At 36.8% G+C, this 20,714-nt stretch overlaps 1 protein-coding gene across 1 annotated transcript in view; it reads right to left on the reverse strand.

Moving 5' to 3' along the window:
- COL4A5 (collagen type IV alpha 5 chain) overlaps nt 1-20,714 on the reverse strand; it is a 432,611-nt gene that overhangs the window by 123,085 nt on the left and 288,812 nt on the right. The window contains exons 20-28 of the mRNA XM_054580374.1: nt 19,259-19,432; nt 18,853-18,936; nt 13,789-13,881; nt 12,357-12,427; nt 11,884-12,075; nt 10,924-11,092; nt 7,915-8,007; nt 7,716-7,820; nt 6,615-6,712 (exon numbers count right to left, since the gene is read on the reverse strand). Of these exons, the coding sequence (XP_054436349.1) occupies nt 6,615-6,712; nt 7,716-7,820; nt 7,915-8,007; nt 10,924-11,092; nt 11,884-12,075; nt 12,357-12,427; nt 13,789-13,881; nt 18,853-18,936; nt 19,259-19,432 (1,079 nt within the window). The remainder of the gene's footprint in view (nt 1-6,614; nt 6,713-7,715; nt 7,821-7,914; nt 8,008-10,923; nt 11,093-11,883; nt 12,076-12,356; nt 12,428-13,788; nt 13,882-18,852; nt 18,937-19,258; nt 19,433-20,714) is intronic.

Consider the following 20,714-nt stretch of genomic DNA (forward strand, 5'->3'; position numbering starts at 1 on the left):
AGAACTAAATGAAATAGTAGTAAGTAAACTATCAGATATTGACTTCCAAACAATGGTTCTAAGGAAGCTCAATGAGCTCAGTGAGCTAAGAGAGAATTACCAAAAACTACAGGGAAACTATGAGGAATTTACTGCAAACTGTATCAGCATGAAAAGGACATAGAAACTATCAACAAGAGGCAAAAGGAAATGAAAAATACAGTTTCTGAATTGAAGAATAGAGTAGAAGGAATCAAAAGAAGGCTAGATGAAGCCAAGGAATGAATCAGTGAGCTGGAGGACAAGGAAGAAAAAAAACCTCCCAGAAAGAGCAAGAAAATGAAAAAAGACTCAAAAAGAATGAAGAGGCATTTAGGGAAATGCAGGACAACCTTAAACGTAATAATATCCATATAATAGGGATACCAGAAGGAGAAGAGGAGCAAGGGATAGAGAACCTGTTTGAAAAAGTCATGATGGAAAACTTCCCTAAGTGGAGGAGAGAAAAAGTCACCCAAGTCCAGGAAGCGCAGAGGGTCCCATTCAAGAGGAACCCAATGAGGCCCGCTCCAAGACACATCATCATTAAACTGGCAAATATCAAAGACAAACAAAGAATCCTAAAGCAAGCAATGGAGAAAGAGGTAGTAACATAAGGGAGCCCCAATATGGCTAGCAGATGACTTCTCAGCAGAAACACTGTAACCCAGAAGGCAGTGGCAAGAAATATTCTAAGTCATGAAAAGCAAAGGCCAGAAGCCAAGACTGCTCTACCCAGCAAGGGTCTCAATTCAAATGGAAGGTGAAATAAGGAATCTCCCAGACAATGAAGGCTAAAAGAATACACCTCCACCAAACCAGCAGTGGAAAATATGGTAAAGGGGCTGCTTTAAGATGAAGAAAAAGAGTCTATGAATACTCAGTTTCTTTCACAGCTGTCAATACTTGATATTACCAATATTTTTTAATACAAATTAATCTGATTGTGACAATGATGTGTTATTTTAATTGTTCCTTTATTATTTATTGCAATTGAACCTGTTTATGTATATTTCTTGCCTATTTGTATTATTTTTAAAAAGTATTAAATGACTGTTTGGTATTCTTTATCCATGTTTTGATTAAATGTTTGTAGAATTTTTTCCCTAAAAAAAAAAAAAAAAAAACCAAAAACAAAAACCCATTAACCCTTTTTTAGATGTGTTGCCAATTCTTTCCTGTTCTATTACTTGTCCTTTAACTCTTTTTATATGTATATTACTGTACAGTATTCAGTGTTTAATATAGTCATATTGTCATTATTTTACTTTATAGCATCTGGGTTTGAATATTTTACTTCAGGGTAAGAAAAATATTAGTTTGTATTTTCTCCTAAAACTCCTTAGACTGTGCATATTGATTTTTAACTCACCTGAACATTTCTTGTATAATGTGTGAAATAGGGCTCTATATTTGTTTTATTTCAAGTAATAGTGTTCCATGCACCCTACTTGTTGAATAAGCCTTGCATTACCCATTGATTTGAAATACCAACTTAATCATATATTACATTTTTAGACAGATATATATATATATATATATATATATATATGTTTGTCTCTAGAATGCTCATTACATTTCCTTGATCTACTTGATTATTTCTGTTCTGGTGTCATGTTGGTTTAATTGCCGAGACTTTATAATGGTTTTAATTTTTTAAATATTTTATTATTAACTTTGACATTTAAAAATAAATAAAATCAATGTGTGTTTAAGAAAGAAAGAGAGAGAGACAGAGAGAGAGAGAGAGAGAGAGAGAGAGAGAGAGAGATGGAACTCCTATCTTTTTTTGACAACAAGGATGGAACTGGAGAATATTAAGCTAAGTGAAATAAGCCAGTTGGTGAAAGACAACTACCATATGATCTCACCTATAAGTGGACTCTGTTTAACAAAATAAACTAACAAACAAAATAAACCACAGGCATGGAAACATGGAGCAGACTGAAAGTGACCAGAGGGAATGGGGAAAGAGGACAATAGTGGAAAGAAGGGGAAGGGACTAGACAAAGAACATGTATGAATGACCCATGGACATGGACAACAGAGTGGGAATTGACTGTGGGAGTGGGGGGTGGGGGTGGGATTAAATTATAAATTTATAAATTTATAAATTTAAAAAATATAAAAAGGAATAAAAAATAAAAAAGATAATTTCCAAAGTTTTTCATTCTATTTGAACTTTTTTTATTTTTTAACTCTTGTTCAATTATAGTTTTCCCAAATTTCTCCACATTGCTCACACCTGCGAGGTCCATGGCCCCACCTCTAAGTCAGTCCCAACCCTGCTTCCCATTACCATGTATCCTTTATACATCTGGTCAACACGAAAAAATCCAAATAACCCAACTGAAAAATGGGCAAAAGTCCTGAATAGACACTTAGCCAGAGGACATACTGATGGACAACAGACATATGAAAAGAGGCTCCATGTAACTAATCATTAGAGAAATGCAAATTAAAATCATAAGGAGATACCATCTCACACCTGTTATAATGGCTAACATCAATAAATCAAAAACCACCAGAGGGATTTTCAAGGGGGCGGAGGAGTGAATGGAAGTCCCAGTAACCTCCCCTAAGGACCAACCTAGAATTACAACTAAATTGTGGAAAAATCACCCAGAACAAATAACTGAATACTAGCGAGAGAAGAGCCTTGTAATCTCGGAGCCAGAAGAATCGGCTTTAGCGCAATCTAACTGGTAAGGAATGTGGTAGAGACCTGAGAAGGCGGGCGGGGCACCCACGGCCGGCAGCACCAGAAGGATATTGAAATGGCCAGTTGGATCCCCATGAGAAGAGCGGGGTCTAAATCAAAAGTGGGGATCTCTAGCCCACAGCGTCAGGGTCCCAAAAGTACACAGAAAACAGCCAACTGAGAAAAAGGGCAGGGTTGCTCTCTGCCAGAGACGGGTGGCTGGAGATGCTGTTTAAAGGGCCAATGCATAAATTTTTATTTGCGGCCACTTACCCTGGTCTCTGTCAAAGGCAGGGGCAGAGTGGGCTAGAGATGCGGGAGGAGAGACTGGGGAAGGAAGCTTTGGGGAGAGAACTGAGAACACTGGGCGAATCATGGTGCTGACTCATCCCCCATGCGGTAGCACCCATCTTAGTGAGGCAGAGACTACACCCCCTGAGCAGTACCAACGTCAGAGGACCCAATAGCCCTGCCCCTAGGTGTGATTCCACCCTGCCCTATGCTGTCTAAGCTACCTGCAGAATGCAGAGTGACAGCCGCAGAGAGTAGATCCCTGGCTAAAGGAGTGCAGAGAGATCTGGAGACACTTGAGGAGAGACTGGGGACACAGGCTGAGGGGAGAGAACGGAGAGAGTAGCCGGTGGGATACCAGTGCGGACTCCTCAACCATATGGCAGCAGCTTAAGAGCACCAAATAACCCCGCTTCCAGGAAGGACTCTGCCCCGCCCTGAGCTGTCTAAGGTGGCCTTCTGAGTACAGAGTGACTAGATTAATAGCTGAAGGTGACAGCTACAAACAGTAGATTCCTGGAAGTCTTGAACAGACCGCCTAAAGTCAGTCAGGGTCAACATCTGACATCATCAGAGGCAGATCCAGAAAGTAAAAACAGCAGTCACCAACCATAGAAGTTCACACCATAAAGTCAGGAAATCAAGACAGATCAAGTTAAGAAGCAGAAGCAAGAAAGAAGAGTATCCTAAATAATGGGAAGATAAAGAAACACACCCCAATCAAAGGGAAAGGAGGAATCCCCACAAAGAGAACTAAATGAAATAGTAGTAAGTAAACTATCAGATATTGATTTCCAAACAATGGTTCTAAGGAAGCTCAATGAGCTCAGTAAGCTCAGAGAGAATTACAAAAACCACAGGGAAACTATGAGGAACTTACTGCAAAATATATCAGCATGAAAAAGGACATAGAAACTATCAGCAAAGGGTAAGAGGAAATAAGAATACAATTTCTGATGGAAGAACACAGTATAAGGACTCAAAAACAGGCTAGATGATGCAGAGGATTAAATCACTGAGCTGGAGGAAAATGTAGGAAAAAGCTCCCAGAAAAATGAAAAAAGACTCAGAAAGAATGAAGAGGCCTTAAGGGAAATGCAGGACAACCTGAACTGTAATAATATCCATATGTGTATAGTAAGGATACCAGAAGGAGAAGAGAATCAAGGGAAAGAGACCCTGTTTGAAAAAGTAATGATGGACATACTCAATGGGCAAAAACTAAAAGCTTTCCCACTAAGATCGGGAGCACGACAAGGATGTTCACTTTCACCGCTTCTTTTCAACATCGTATTGGAAGTCCTAGCCACAGTGGTCAGACAAGAAAAAGAGATAAAAGGCATCCAAATAGGAAAGGAAGAAATAAAGCTATCATTATTTGCAAATGACATGATAGTGTACATAGAAAACCCTGTAGATTCTACCAAAAAACTCCTCAACCTAATAAGTGTATTTGGCAAAACAGCAGGATACAGTCAATATTCAGAAATCAAAGGCATTTTTGCACACCAGAAATGACACAGAAGAAGAAATCAGAAAAAAAAAACCCATTTGATATAGCAAGAAGAAAAATAAAGTACCTCGGAATAAATTTAACCAAAGAGGTAAAAGACCTGTACGCAGAATACTATACAACATTGAAGAAAGAAATGAAGGAAGACACAAATAAATGGAAGCATATACCGTGCTCATGGATTGGAAGAATTAATATCATCAAAATGTCCATACTACCCAAAGCAATTTATAGATGCAACGCAATCCCTATTAAGATACCAATGACATATTTCACAGAAGTAGAACAGACATTTCAAAAATTTATATGGAACCATAAACGACCCCGAATAGCCACAGCAATTTTGAGAAAGAAACACAAAGTAGGAGGGATCACAATACCGGACATCAAACTCTACTACAAAGCCAATATACTCAAAACAATCTGGTACTGGCAGAAGAACAGACCCATAGGCCAGTGGAACAGAATAGAAAGCGCAGAAATAAGCCCAGGTCTCTATGGGCATCAAATATTTGACAAAGGGGGCAGAAGCATAAAATGGAGGAATAACAGCCTCTTCAACAAATGGTGTTGGGAGAGCCGGACGGCTACATGCAAAAAATTGAAATTGGATCATCAGCTGACACCATACACAAAATAAACTCAAGATGGATCAAAGACTGAAATAGAAGTCGCAACACCATAAAAGTCCTAGAGGAGAACATTGGCAGGAAACTCTCAGATATCCTGCGCAGCAATTTTTTCACTGATATGTCTCCTAAAGCAAGGGACATAAAGGGAAGAATAAACAAGTGGGACCTCATCAAAATAAGAAGCTTCTGCACGGCTAAAGAAAACATCAGCAAAATGAAAAGGGAGCCAACTCTATGGGAAAATATATTTCCTAATGATACATCAGATAGAGGTTTGATCTCCAAGATATATAAAGAACTCACTCGACTCCACTCCAAGAAGACAAATGATCCAATCCAAAAATGGGCAAAGGACCTGAACAGACACTTCTCCAAGGAGGACATATACAGGGCCCAGAGTTATAAGTAAGGGTGCTCAACATCACTAGCAATGCAAGTGCAAATGGCAATGAGATACCACTTCACACCAGTGAGAATGTCCATCATAAGAAAATCAACAAACAACAAATGCTGGCGAGGTTTTGTAGAAAACAGAACCCTAGTACACTCTTGGTGGGAATGCAGACTGGGGCAGCCACTGTGTAAGGCATTGTGGAGACACCTCAAAAAAATAAAAATGGATGCTCCTTTTGACCCAGTAATTTCACTTCTGGAAATACATCCAAAGGAAAAAACACTAATTTGAAAGAACATAAGCACCCATATGCAGTGTTATTTACAATTGCAAAGATATGGAAGCAGCCCAAGTGTCCATCAATAGATGAGTAAATAAAACAACTACAGGACATTTACACAATGGAATACTACTTGGTTGTAAAGAAGAAGAAAATTTTAATGTTTACGGCAGCATGGATGGACTTGGAGAACATTATGCTAAGTCAAATAAGCCAGTGAGTGAAAGACAAGTATGACACAATTTCACTCATATGTGGAATCTAATGAACAAACTGAACTAACAAAGAAAATGGGGACAGACTCATAGATTGAGAGCAGGTGACAGCTAGCGGGGAGGCGGGGAAGTTAGGGGTTGGAGGGATTGAGCAAAAAGGAAAAGGACTCATGGACATGGACTACAGTGTGGTGATGGCCGAGGGGAGGGGTTAAAAGGGGACTAAATAGTAATGGAAAATCAGAATAAAAATTTTAATTAATTAATTAAACAAAGGAAGGTAGGAGAAATAGGTAAGTGGGAAAGAATAAATTAAAATGTGCCAGACCTGCCCTGACCAGTGTGGCTCAGTTGGTTGAGTGTCATCCCACAAAGTGAGAAGTTGCCAGTTTACTTTCTGGTCAGTGCATATGGCTGGGTTGCAGGTTCAGTCCCTTGTCAGGGTGAAAAGCAACCAACTGAAGTTTCTCACATCGATGTTTCTTTCCCTCTCTTTCTCTCTCCCTTCCTTTCTCTCTCAAAATAAATAAATAAATAAAATATTTTAAAAAGATTTAGACTGTCTCTGACCTTTGGTCCTTGAAAGCCTGGTGGCCCAGGAGGGCCTTCTAAACCCATTCTTCCAGGTGTCCCAGGTGCTCCTGGGGGTCCTGGAATTCCAGGAAAACCTGAAAAGTGGTAAGTCATTTTTAATCTCCAAATAGAAGATACTTTAAAAAAGATACCCAAACTCCCAACCCAACATTTTTACCCTATCCAATCAGGCTTAGTGACTACAGTAAGATGTTAAAACCATAATGACATTTTACATGATGACCTGGGATCAAGCCTTACATATACTTGATATTCCTTCTCAATCACCTTGTGGTCTTTATCATTGTGTTACAGAGCTAACATGTGTGGAAGATACATTCCTCTAAAGGTGAGTGAGGGCTACTATGAGGTAAAACTGAACATAAGGAATGAATCGCACACAAAAATGCAGAAAATAATTTCTTTTGCTTACATTGGGACATAGTGTAATAAAAGGTCTACCATACAATTCTGGAAATGAGCTAAAAATAATTGTAGACATTAAATACACACAGGCACAAAAAAATAAAATTTGACTCCTTCTAAGTCATTTAGTATAAATGAGTAAGGGCATATTTAGCACTATTCCCAGACCAATGCACACTCTTGAAGATAATGAGAATAAATTATGTGACGAATAAAGCAGAACTGAAGCAATAGGTTTTAAAAATTTCAGGACTTCAAGAAAATATGATTTAGCATAAAACATTGTTTGGTTACATGTGTGCAATAAATCTGTTTTCTGTTTAATGTAATCCATTTATTTAACAAATATCTATTGAATGCTTACTATGTTCCAGGTACTGTTCTAAGCCCTGAAAATACAACAGTGAGCACAAAAGGTAATAATTACTGTGATTTTTACAGCTTAAATATCATTTTTGCATATCTATAATTTAGATATTTTCTTGTCTTGACTACTTTAGATAGATAAAATGAAATTACAGTGCATGCATGCTGTGACTTTTCATTTATACTCTTTATAGTACATAGAAAAAGGGTATAATTAATATATTTTATTTGCTGAATGCACTCTATCAAGAAATAATGTCATACTAACCAGCTAACCTACCCTGCTTGCTAACCAACCCTACATACCTTTGGGACCAGGTGGTCCAGGAAGCCTGATTCCAGGAATACCTGGTTCTCCTTTGCTACCTGGTATTCCTGGCAAGCCCGGCTGGCCTGGGAGTCCAGGGTCACCTAAGGAAGGAAGCAACAGTTTTTTGAAAGGGAAACTTTTAAATAAAGAAACCAGTAAGTGTTGAAAATGTGGTCAAATAAATTCCCCACATACCTGGAGGACCTACTTCACCATCCCTGCCTGGGATACCAGGCAGGCCAGGCTTTCCTGGCTGGGTTATGGTGTGGCCTGGATCACCTTTAGGACCTAAGATAACAAGGGAATCAATGGCAAATAAGCGTTCTCTTAAATAAAGATGTCTTTTAATCGAAAACAATAAAGAAAGTATAATCTTAAAAATGCAATCAAATGAAAACCTACAAGAAAAACAATCCCATACTATATATTCAAGGAAAATACCAAACAGGAGGATGAAATTTCAAAATGAAAAAGTAGATTATAGTTTTAAAATCTAAGGGGACTAAATATTAATGGAAAAAATACAATGAAAGAAAGAAAGAAAGAAAGAAAGAAAAAGAAAGAAAGAAAGGTACATTTAAGTCTTTTATCCATCTTGAGTTTATTTTTGTGTATGGTGTAAGATGGTGGTTGAGTTTCATTTCTTTGCATGTAGCTGTCTAGATCTCCCAAAATCATTTGTCGAAGAGGCTAGTTTTACTCCATTTTATGCTCTGACCCTGTGGCTGAATATAAATTGAACATAGAGACATGGGTTTATTTCTGGGCTCTCTATATGGCTAAGTGGTAGAAGCAACCTAAGTGCCTATCAGTAAATGAGTGGATCGGAACACTATGGTGCATTTACACAATGGAATACTACACAGCAGAAAGGAGCTCCTACCCTTCACGACAGCATGGATGGAACTGGAGAGCATTATGCTAAGTGAGATAAGCCAGGGGGTGAAAGACAAGTACCATATGATCTCACTTATAAGTGGAATCTAATCAACCAAACAAACAAGCAAGGAAAATATAACCAAAAATATTGAAATAAATAACAAACCCAGAGGGAAGGAGGGAGAGGGATAATAGGGGAAAATAGAGGAAGGACCATCAAGGAACATGTATAAAGGACACATGGATAAAGTCAAAGGGGGTAGGTTTGAGGGTGGGAGGCAGGGGTGGGTGGGGTGGGGGAAGTGGTGGAGGGATAATGGAGACAACTGTACTTGACCAACAATAAAAAAAGAAAGGAAGGATGAAAGAAAAGAAAAAAAATAAAAGACGATGAAAAGCAAAAAAAAAACAAACCCCCCCAAAAAAAAACAAAAAAAACCTTCCATTACTGAAGACAGCATCTATAAAATTTTTTTTAATATAAGTCAAAAGATCCTTTAAAAAAATCAAACTGTAGTAAACAAGAAAAATACTTCTTTTTGGTAAACTAATGGTACCTTAAGATTTTATGTGTGCAAAGTCCAAGTACACCTTCTTCTCATTAATTGACTTAAGGACTTGAAATAGGCTCAGGATGAAGTAGAATTTCTTAAACATGAAATAAAAAGCACTAACCATGACAGAAAAGTCTGATAAATTTGACTACATTCAAATTGATTCCTGTCCCTTAAAGATGCCATACAGAGAGTAAAAATGGCAAGCCATAATAAGTGAATATTTTGCAAAATAAATAGCTAACAAAGACCTAATACAATAGAATACACACGGCAGAGCAAAAATAAGTTTATAGTTCTGAGTATGTGAAACAGTTTATTCTTGTATTATTATTTATTAATTATTATTACATTTTATTATAGTATTATAATTATTATTTTCCATATGAACAACTGTAAAATAAGTTTTGGCTCACCCTGTATATAATGTGTGTTTATATATGTATATATTTATATACACACATATGATACATATAATCCTCTGAGTCAATAAGAAAAAGATTTAATCCAAGAGAAAAAATGGTCACAACACTTGAGTAGGTTTCATAAAGGGAAATTAAAATGGTCAGTAGACATGAAAGGGTACTAAGCTTTAACACAATTAGAGAAATGTAAAATAAAACTGCCATGAGATATACCACACTTCAACAGATTGGCAAAAATATAAAAGTCTGACAATACAAAGTGTTTATGAGGATATAGAACAATAAGAAATCTCTAATACTTCTGGTGAGAGTATAAATTAGTACTATTGCTCTGGCTATAGTTTGGAATTACCGAGTAAAACTTAAGATGCATTTATTCTATGCCTTGAAAGTGCTAATCTTAAATATATAACCTAGTCCAAGGACTGGCAAATTCTTTCTATGAAGGACCAGGCAGTGAATACTTTATGTTTTGTGGGCCACCATGATCTCTTCCATGACTGTTCAACACTGCGGTTGTAGCGCAAAAGCAGCCCCAGTCAACAGTAAGTAGTTGTGCTGAAATAAAACTTTCATTCATGACAAAAAGTGGTTGGTCAGTTTTATTCCACAGGCTGTAATTTGCTGATGTTTGCCCAAGAGAATTGTGTGCATATGTACAGCAGAGTATATATACAAGAATGCACATAGAAGCATTAATCAGAATAGGCCTGACCTATAAAATACCCAATTGTTCATAAACAATAGAATGGCTATATCAACTGCGATACACACACACATACAGCAATGAAAATGAATATACTATAGCTATACACAGAGTTAACATAAAGAATAACTATGATTTCATTAATATGAAATTCAAAAAGAAGTTTGAAGTACTCTCTTTAGGAATGCATATCTAGGTGATAACACTAGGGGGTAAATGGAAGGAAATTATGCAAAAGTCAGGGTTGTGGTTACTCTTGGAGAAATGGAAGGAGATTGTGGTCAGGAAAGGACAGAGAGGAAGTTGGGCGTTTCTAGGATGCTAGCAATATTCTGTTTCTTGATGTTTGTGGCAGTTACATGTGTTTCTTCAACATAATTATTTGTTAAACTTTGCGTTATATATCATGCACTTCAAAACAACAAAAACAACTAAAAACTAAAAATACTCAAAAAAATTTAAAGAGGAAACTTCCCATAAAAAGCACACGCATATTGTGTTCCTTTGCTAAGGAGCTCTGGCAAGCCCAAATATAAATGTCCAGGGAAACATACCTCTCATGAAAGGAAGCCAAGAGTGGCCAAAGATATTTATGCTTTTAAGCACCAAATTAAAAACAAAACAAACGTAGTAAACTCACCTGGTATTCCTGGCTGGCCTGGACTTCCTGCCACACCTTGTGTGCCTTTTTCACCTACTGGGCCTGGAGGGCCAATACCAAGAGGGCCCATAAGCCCCCTATTCCCTGGGAGACCTGGCAAACCTGGGTTCCCAGGGGGACCTCTTTCACCCTTAAAAGCAATTCCACCCTGAAAAGGGAAAAGTTTAATACAGAAACATAGATATAACAGCTTTCTGTAGGTTGGTATTACTGAATACAACTAGAAAAATGATACAGCCACAAATAGTTCTTAAAAGCTGTACAAAGGTGTATTATGGAACAGTATGTGTGACTACTCCACTTATTCAATTCTTCAACAAATATTTTGGAGTTCCTACTATGTGTCAGTGCTGGTATTACAAAGAATAAAAACAGACAAAAACTCTTCTCTAATGAAGTTTATATTCTAGTATAAGTCAATAAGTTTACAGCCTAGTTAATATTTTATATAAATATAACTTTCCATCTAAACATTCTGGACTGTGTGTTATATACAAAATAAGTCACTGTTCATTTGTGTTCAACCTTTAGGCTCCATGAATCATTTAACATGGTAATCCACTCAAGCAAATCTCTAAGCTTACTATATGTAAAAACCAAATTAGATTTATGCTGATATGCCTAAATAAACCCAGACAAGGATGTGTGGGGCAAGAGAAGGGGAACCTTACAGTGACACACAGTATCTTAACTTTTTGCCCAAAAATTTATAGCCAATATTATTTAGTATAGAAATGGGTTGAAAAGAAGAAATTTATAAAACTGAGAGGAAAGAGTGGTAAAGAAACCCTACATAGTCAATAACAATGTACCATTTCTATATGTTAATCATTTCTTTAAGCATTGATTAGGTATTCATGCCAGCAACTGGCACGTCCTAGAAAACATCCCTAAGCAACATTTTGACATCAGAAAACCAAGAATACCAAACCAACTCACGGGTTCTCCTTTGGGGCCAGGTAGCCCTGGCAATCCATCTTGTCCAGCGGTGCCAGGTAAACCAGGGAGACCTGGAGGCCCAGGGAAACCTAACTCTCCTTTGTCACCCTTCATTCCTGGAAAAGTGAGGATGTCACCAGGTTCTCCTTTAGGTCCAGGAAAGCCTGGAGCACCTGGAGCACCTGGTATGCCCTGAAGGGGGAAAAAAGAAAGAATGGTGGAAAGAGAAAGAGAAAATCACTCTCTTTCTCTAAAAGTCTCCTCTCCCCAGTTTACCCCATCAACCCACCCAGAACATTTAGTGTAAAAGGCTATGAATCAAAAGAGCTATGTGAGGTAGGGAGAATCAAGGAATCAAATAAATAAAACTTAATGGAAAAACTAAATTTCTTTAATATATATACATAAGTGAAATTCATAGTGTAAATAGATTTCTTCAAGTCCTTTTGTTCTATAATATGCTGAAAACTTACTCTTAGTCCTTTGGGACTGTCTGCACCAGCGTGTCCTTTTTCACCCTTCTTTCCAGGAAAACCAAGAGACCCTAACACACACACACACACACACACACACAAAATAATGTGAGCTTTGAAATTGAACCCCTAACAAAGCAGATAAAAATAAGCAAGCCAGGAAGTCAAATTTTAAAATAAGAACCCCGTTCAACCCCATTAATGGGTCATATTTTTGTTTTCTTATTTTATGCTTTCAAAATGAAGAGATTGTCCTTCCTTTTAGGTAAATCTAACATTTCATGTTACATACAATATTGTAGTCTCAGGTTTTTCCAACTCCAAATCCTCTCAAGAGTTCACAGCTACCAAATGCTATGTACAGAGCTCCTTTAACCATCACAAGGACAAAGTCTGCATATCTTTCTTTGTTCTGACTTAAAAAAAATTTCCTAGACACTTACTAGTTCTTTCTTTGGTTTGTCACTCCCAAAAATTGGGTTTATGAGAAATGTTTGGTACTCAGCCACAAGAGGAAATATTACTAAAGCAGTCACTCCCAAATGGGTCCTTGAATCAGCCGCATCAGCATCAACTGAGTACTGGTTAGAAATGCTCGTTCTTGGGCTCTACACCAAATCTACTAAATTGGAAAATTTGGGGGTGGGTCCCAGAAATCTGGGCTTTAACAAGCCTTCCAGGTAATTCTGATGTACTCCCAAAGTTTGAGAACCACTAAACTGCAGTTATAAGGCTAGATTATTAATTTCCAGTGGTAGCTCTAAGACTTGCTAAAAATCTATTTCCAATTGCTAAATGAATTGGTTTCCTTGGAAGACACACTAGACAGAAAGGTAAGAGATCTGGCGTCTATTCTAAGCCCTAACACAGACATGAAGTGTGTGATTTCAAGATATTATAATATTGAGATATCCCAAGAGGCAGTTGAGTAAAAGACTTGTGGGTCAATCTTTAATTGGAAACAGGAAAGAAGAAGTTATATATAGAAAGAGAAATATTCGCAGTTGGTTAATAAACTCCAGCAGAAGTTCCATTCCTTCATGACAACATATGATAAATCACCAATGACTAGAAGCTCTGCCGCTGGAAAATATACTCGGGGCCAGCCATTGTAAACTTTTCCCCCCAGTCTTCTGGGAGAAAGAAGTCTGATGCTGTATAAGTTATTCTCCTCACCATATACAAAATAAGGGAGATATTTCCTCTGTACTAATATTGTCAAAATGCTTTAATAGAAACTGCTGGTAGCTTCAAATATTAGAAACAAGAACATAACTTATTTCATAACATAAATGTCATAGACACATTTCATATTTATTAATATGAGTGATTAGCTATAAAATAAGAAACTAGCATTATTCTAAAGCTGCGCACTCAGTAAAAGCTAGCCAGAATGTATTGTAAAAGGTTGCCCTGAAACAGAATGGTTTACCTGGAGGACCTGGAAGACCTGGCAAACCAGGCTGACCTCGAGGCCCTGAAATACCAGTTCCAATACAGTTGAAGCAGGTGTCACCCTTGTCACCTAGAGAAAATCATAATTTAAAAGTTACTCATCTACCTTTTTTAGATAGGTTCTAAAGAAGGTAGCACTAACAACATTCCTACCTAATAATGTAGTTAGAGAAGCCTGCATCTAGAATCAATTTATTTGATAAATATTTATTGTCAACTGTGTGCCAAGCGTTGTTCTAGGTGTTTGCAATATTTTGATAAACAAATCAGAGAAAAATCCATGTCTTCATGGTAGTCACAATCTACCAGTGGAAAGGGATAATAAATAAAAAAGGTAACAAATTATTAAATTATTTTAATATATGTATATGAGGTCTGTTTGGAAAAAGTCCAGTCATAGTTAATACAATGAGAATGGTTTGTACGACATTGATGTAACCTGGCAGCCAAGGACAGTGGACTGGAATGTGCATGTATGAACAATGATGACTTTGCTGTACTAGTTAGTGGGGGTGGTAGATGCTATTGAGTAAGTATGTGTTGCCATCACATTCAAAATGACTGAGTGAGCAAAGCAACAAATCTGCATCAAATTTTACATTAAGATTGAACATTCCTCCATGGAAACTATTCAGATGATTCAGAAGGCTGCAGCAATGGGCAACTGGTGATTGGCAGCTTCATTGTGACAATGTGCCCGCTCATGCATCACGTCTCGTGTAGAGTTTTTTGGTGAAACATCAAATCACCCAGGTGACTTATCCCCCCTACAGCCCAGATTTGGTGCCCTGAGATTTCTTGCTTCTCCAAAAACTAAAATCACCTTTGAAAGGGAAGAGACTTCATATCGTTGATGATATTCGGGAAAATATGATGGGGCAGCTGATGGTGATTGGGAGAACTGTGTGAGGTCCCAAGGTGCCTACTTTGAAGGGGACTGAGGGGTCACTGTCCTATGTACAATGTTTCTTGTATCTTGTATCTTCAGGACAGACCTCTTATATCAAAAGAAGTTACATTTATAGGAAAAATATAGAGCTGAATAATGGGACTGGATATAGGATATACTAGGGATGGTTGGCAGGCTTCAATTCTATATAAGGTGGTCAAGATAGACCTTACTGAGATGATAAAAAATAAAAACATTAAAGGATGTAGTACATACAGAAGTAGAGAGTATTTCAGGCAACAGAATAGCTATGTTTGGCATATACAAGGGACATCAGTGAGACCACATTGCTGGAGTAGAGTGAGAATGGAGAACCAGGCCAGATATTTAATAGACTATAACTAATGGAGTATCATAAAACATTACATAGGCCACCCTAAATACTGTGGCTTGTATTATGAGTGAAATGCGAATCTAGTAGAAGAATTTAAACAGAAAAGCAGCATGATATACCTTAAGTTTTAAAAAGAATGACTCCAGCCCTGGCTGGTGTGGCTCAGTGGCTTGAGTGCTGGTCTGCAAACCAAAGAGTTGCCAGTTCGATTCCCAGCCTAGGGCACATGCCTGGATTGTGGGCCAGGTCCCCAGTAGGGGGCGTGTGAGGGGCAACCATACACTCATCTATCTCTCCCTCTCACTCTCCCTCCCCTCCCCTCTCTAAATGTAAATAAATAAAACCTTTAACAACAACAACAACAACAACAAAAAAGAATGACTCTGGCTGCTATGTTAATAGAATATAAGTGCAAGGATGGAAACAGTGTAACCATTTAAGTAGCTACTGCTGCAGTGATCTAGGAGAGATGGCAGCTCATTCTAGCATTGAAGATGATGAGAAATGGTTAGATTTTGAACATAATTTAGAGTAAAATCAAGGAGAATTTCTCATGGATAACATAAAGAATACAAAATAAGAGAGAAATCAAGGATGCCTTTAAAGTTTTTAGCTTAAGCAACCAGAAGGCTATAGTAGCCTGCTTTTAAGTAAGCAGGTAAAGATGTTACTGGGAAAATTATGGGGGAGGTGGTAGTAAAGACAAGAATGTGAAGTTGAAAATGTTAAATAGACAATTGGATATACTAATTTAGGGAAAAAGACCTATATCTGGACAGGAGACATAAATTTGGAAGTCACAGGCAAGTTGACAGTATTTTAAAATCTTTAGACTTAATGAATGAGTTTAGAGGAGAATAGAAGAGAAACAAGGATGAAACTCTGGAATATTCTAAATTTAAAAGTTGGGTAGATAATTCTAAAATATATGTGAAAATACAAAGTAAGCTGAGATTTACTAAAAAGCTGTAATAATGTGAACAGTTTGGCATTGATGTAAGAAGAAAAAATACACCAGTGGAACAAAAAAGAGAGGTCAAAAACAGACTCACACAATGTATAGTCATAAGATTTACAACAAAAGTGCTAATGCAGTTCAGTGGGAAATGGTCCTTTGTACAATGGTACTGAATCAATTGGATAAACAGATGGGAAAAAATGAACTTTGATCCCTGCTTCAAACTATACACACAAATTAACTGAAGCTAGACCAAAGATCAAAACACAAAAGCAAACTGGTACAAGTTCTTGGAAATAAAACATAGAAAACATTTGTCATCCTTGGGGTAAGCAGATATTCTAAAATAGGACATAAACAGCTCTAACAAATAATAATTTGATTTCTTTTAATTAATAACTTCTGTTTGAGAAAAGACACAAGTACAAAAGCAAGTCATAGAACGGAAGATAGTTGTGATGCGTGGGGGTGGGTGGTGTGTGTGTGTGTATCCAACAACCCAATTAAAAATAAAAGGTACTCTACAAAGAGAATATAGAAACTATAAGGAAAGAAGCTCAGCATCAATAAATCATAAGGGAAATGGAAACTAAAACCACTTTGGAAAATGGTTTAGTGATATCTATATAAACAAAACTTATACCTACTTATATAACCCAGCGATTCTATTCCAAGGTGTATATATATATAACAGAAATGAATGCTTATGTCCTATAAAAAGTATGTATAAGAATGTTTATAGCAGCTTTATTCATAATAGACCCAAACAACGTCTGTTAACATTAGAATGAATATTTAGATATAGTTGTACAAAATACCAAAGAGCAGTGAAGAAACTACTATAAACAAAAACACAGATATATCTCTTAGATATAATATTGAACAAGAAAAAAAAGACACAAAGGAGCACATACTGTATTATTCCATTTATACAAAGTTCAAAATTAGGCAAACTAGTGTATGGTAGAGGATAAAATCTTGGTTATTTTTTAGAGTGCTAACTAGGGGGTACAAGACAGTTTTCTAGAGTCCTGGGAAAGTTCTATATTTTCATTTAGATGGGAATTACATGGGAGATAGCTAGATAGATACTAAATAGGTAGATAGGTAGATAGACAGGAGACATAAATTATATATTTCGTACAGACACAGATACACACACACATTCAGCAGGTCCTCAAATAATGTCAATTAATTGAACATCATTTCATTATAATGTTGGTGAGATGCCATAGAAAATAAGCTCTTATTTATAGTAAGTAGCCTATGGTAAATTGGTTTCATTATACATTGTTTCAGTTAAAGTCACAGATCCTATTGACAATGTTAACTGATGACTTACTATATAAATATACAATATGCCAGGTAGGTAAGAAGCAAAACAGGACATGCAATGTACTGAAAATCAAGTATGAAAAGTGTTTAAAGAATGAAAATAAATCAAGTAAAAAAGGACTGCCACTTGACATTTGGATTAGTAGGTTATAGGTTGCTGGTGACTTTGACAAAAGCAGCCATCTATGAAGTGGTGGTGGAGGGGAGTAAAATCTTGATTGGGATATGTTCTAAGAGAAAATTAGAGGAGAGTATCTAGAGACAGTGAGTAGAAATTTCTGGAGGAGTTTTGCTCTAAATGGAAGCACAGGAATAGAGCAGTATCTGCCAGGGGAAGTGGGATTATGATAAGGTATTTTTTAGACTGGTGATAAAAAGCATATCTGTATGGTGCTAGGAATGATTCAATAAAAGTGAAAAATTGATGGTGTAGGAGTGGTAAAAATTTCTGGAACAAAATTCTTGGGAAAACAAGAGGAAATGGAATCTATTGTACAAATAGAAGAATTGGCTTTTTATAGAAGTATTAACAATAATAAGCAGGAAAAGAGACTATATGGGCACAGATGCAAGTAGGTGGGTAAATGTCATAGTGGCAATCTGTGAAAGTTCTCTTGTTATTGCTTTGATTGGTCAGTGAAGGAGGAAGCAAAGTCAGAATCTTAAAATGAGAATGGGAGAGATGTTTTTATTTAAGATTTTATGTATTTATTTTTAGAGATGGGAAGGGAGGGAGAAAGAGAGGGAGAGAAAGATCAATGTGTGGTTGCTTCTCACATGCCCACAACCAGGGACCCGACCGGCAACCCAGGCATGTTCCCTGACTGGGAATCGAACCGGCGACCCTCTGGTTCACAGACCAGTGCTCAATCCACTGAGCCATACCAGCCAGGGCAGAAGAACAGATGTTAAAAGCATTAAAAGTGAAGAGAAGATGTAGGCACAGAACAGGTGGTATTTTGGACTCACCAAGGCTATGTTTTTGTTGCAAGTGAGTACAAAGAAATGAGTGGAGGGTAAAGGAGTCAAGGGTTTATGCATGGTATTGATTACAGTGATTGATCATGGAATTTAAGCTAGGTTAAGAGAGAAGGAAGCAAAAACACCAAAATATTGAGGGATAGCAGAAGTTGGTAGGTCTCATTGAGGTTGAAGTAATATTGGAGTCAGGTTATTAGAATTAGTAGAGCTTAAACAATAAGTCAGTAGTCAGAAAATGGGACTCATGAAGTCAAGGTTATGGAAGTGTGCCTTACTGTAAACCAAATGGTTTTGTATGTGTCCATGGGAGTGAGTGGCTGAGGTAGGGTAGAGAATATAGGGGATTTTGCTGATGATTTGAAAGAATGAATGGTGATGGGAAAATTGGACAGATACATGCAGAAAAAGACCACCTTCTTACACTGCACACAAGAATAAATTCAAAATGGATGAAAGAATGAAGGACAAAACATGGGGATCAAACCTTTCACTCCTTGTTCTCCTTGGAGTCCCCTATCACCTGGAGATCCTGGAGGGCCTGGGGGGCCTGCTTTACATATCTCATCTCCTGAGATAAGATTTAAAATGGATAACAAGTTAATTGTTGAGAAATATCCAGAAGACTAAACAAAAAAGAAGCCTGACAGGCTAGCAAGAAAGACTTTTTTCAGCTACTTCTCTGCAATAATACAACTAACTATAACAAAGGAAAATATAATACTGGCGATAATTTGAAAAGCAAGTGTAAACATCAAAGAATTACCAAAAATCAAAGTAGAAGCTGCCATAGAATCTCTTAGATATCAAAAATACAAACAAATTTCAGATACATTCACTTATAAATGAAAACAAAATACAACAATAGAATTTAAGAGAAAAGAATAGCTTACTGGGAGGGATGTGAGGACCTGGAGGGCCAGGAGGCCCTGGAGGGCCAGGAGCCCCTGGCTTTCCATCAAGTCCAGGAGATCCAGGAAAGGAAATTCCAGGTGTACCTTCGTCACCTTTCTGTCCTCTTTCTCCAGGAAAACCAGGGGGCCCTGGAGGACCCATAACTGCAATCCCTAAGATAAAAAAAAAAAATACCCATTGATTCTCATGAAAAGAAACAATTCACAGAGCTAGCATTATTTTGCCTCCTGTCTTCAGAGGTATATTCTGCTGTTTTGTTAGACATTATGGAAAACTAAAAGGAAAAAAAATATCAATTGAAATGATTAAAATGGTCTTATTTTAGTGATATTACTTTGGTTCTCAATGAGACAGTAAGTAATGGTAAGATCTTCCTTTAATGTGTAATGCCTTTTTCATTCTTATTGTTTTCTATGAGAATCAACATCTGAAAAAAAGGATGAAAAGTGTCAAATACTGTATGTACTATTCTGAGTGTAGGAAGTAATTAATTTAAAGTAGCTTTATTACCTCTGGAAATGTATAATAATTCTCCACCCATTCTTCTTTGACACTGAGATCTTTAAACTCAGAAACAATAGAAAGCCTTTAGCAAGAGAGAAACAGGCATTTCAAACTTTCCACGTGTCTTCTTCTGGACATTCTTCTGTTATACTACCTATTCCTGCACCATTGGCACACTTTTTCATTACTACAGCTTTACAATGTTTTTGAAACTGGTAAAGAAGATATACCCATTTTTGTTCTTTTTAAAAACCATCTTCACTACATTGATAAATATACTTTTCTAAATGAATTGTATAATCGGCTTGTTAGTTTCATTGTAAAAATTCATTGGAATTTTGAATGAGATTAATTTGAGTTTAAAGAGAAAATTTTGGTAGAATTGCTTGTTTATAATATTGAGTTCTCACATCAAGTAATAAGTATATCACCATTTAATTATTAATTTTATATTATTTAATAATATTTTACAAAATTCTGTAAAGAGGTCTTACACATCTTTTGTTGGGTTTACTTATGAGTTAACTTATTACTATTGTGAATTTTGCTATTACTATTGTTAACTGGGTTTTTTGTTATATGTTTAATTTTTGTATTGCTGGTATAGCAGAAAGCAAATTATTAAAGAATGCAACTCATATCTGGCCAACTTGCAAACATTTTAAGTTCTGGTAATTTGTCATTTGATTATTTCAGTCTTTCTGGGTAGATAATCATATGGTTTGTGAATAACCAACATTTTGTGTTCCGTTCTAAAACTTCTTATTTCTTCCAGACTTAGTCCTCTGGCCGTCATCACCAGTATAAGGACAAACAGTACTGGTGCCTCTGAGTATCTTTATTTTATTTTTTACTGAAGTGAGAATGCTCTTGATGTTTCACCACAAAGTATGACATTTCCTGTACAGTCCTGTGCTTCCTGTATGAAGT

This window comes from Pteronotus mesoamericanus, unplaced genomic scaffold (genome assembly GCF_021234165.1).
Source record: "Pteronotus mesoamericanus isolate MK-2021 breed Mesoamerican mustached bat unplaced genomic scaffold, CSHL_Meso_final contig_58, whole genome shotgun sequence".
NCBI classification, from domain to species: domain Eukaryota; kingdom Metazoa; phylum Chordata; class Mammalia; order Chiroptera; family Mormoopidae; genus Pteronotus; species Pteronotus mesoamericanus.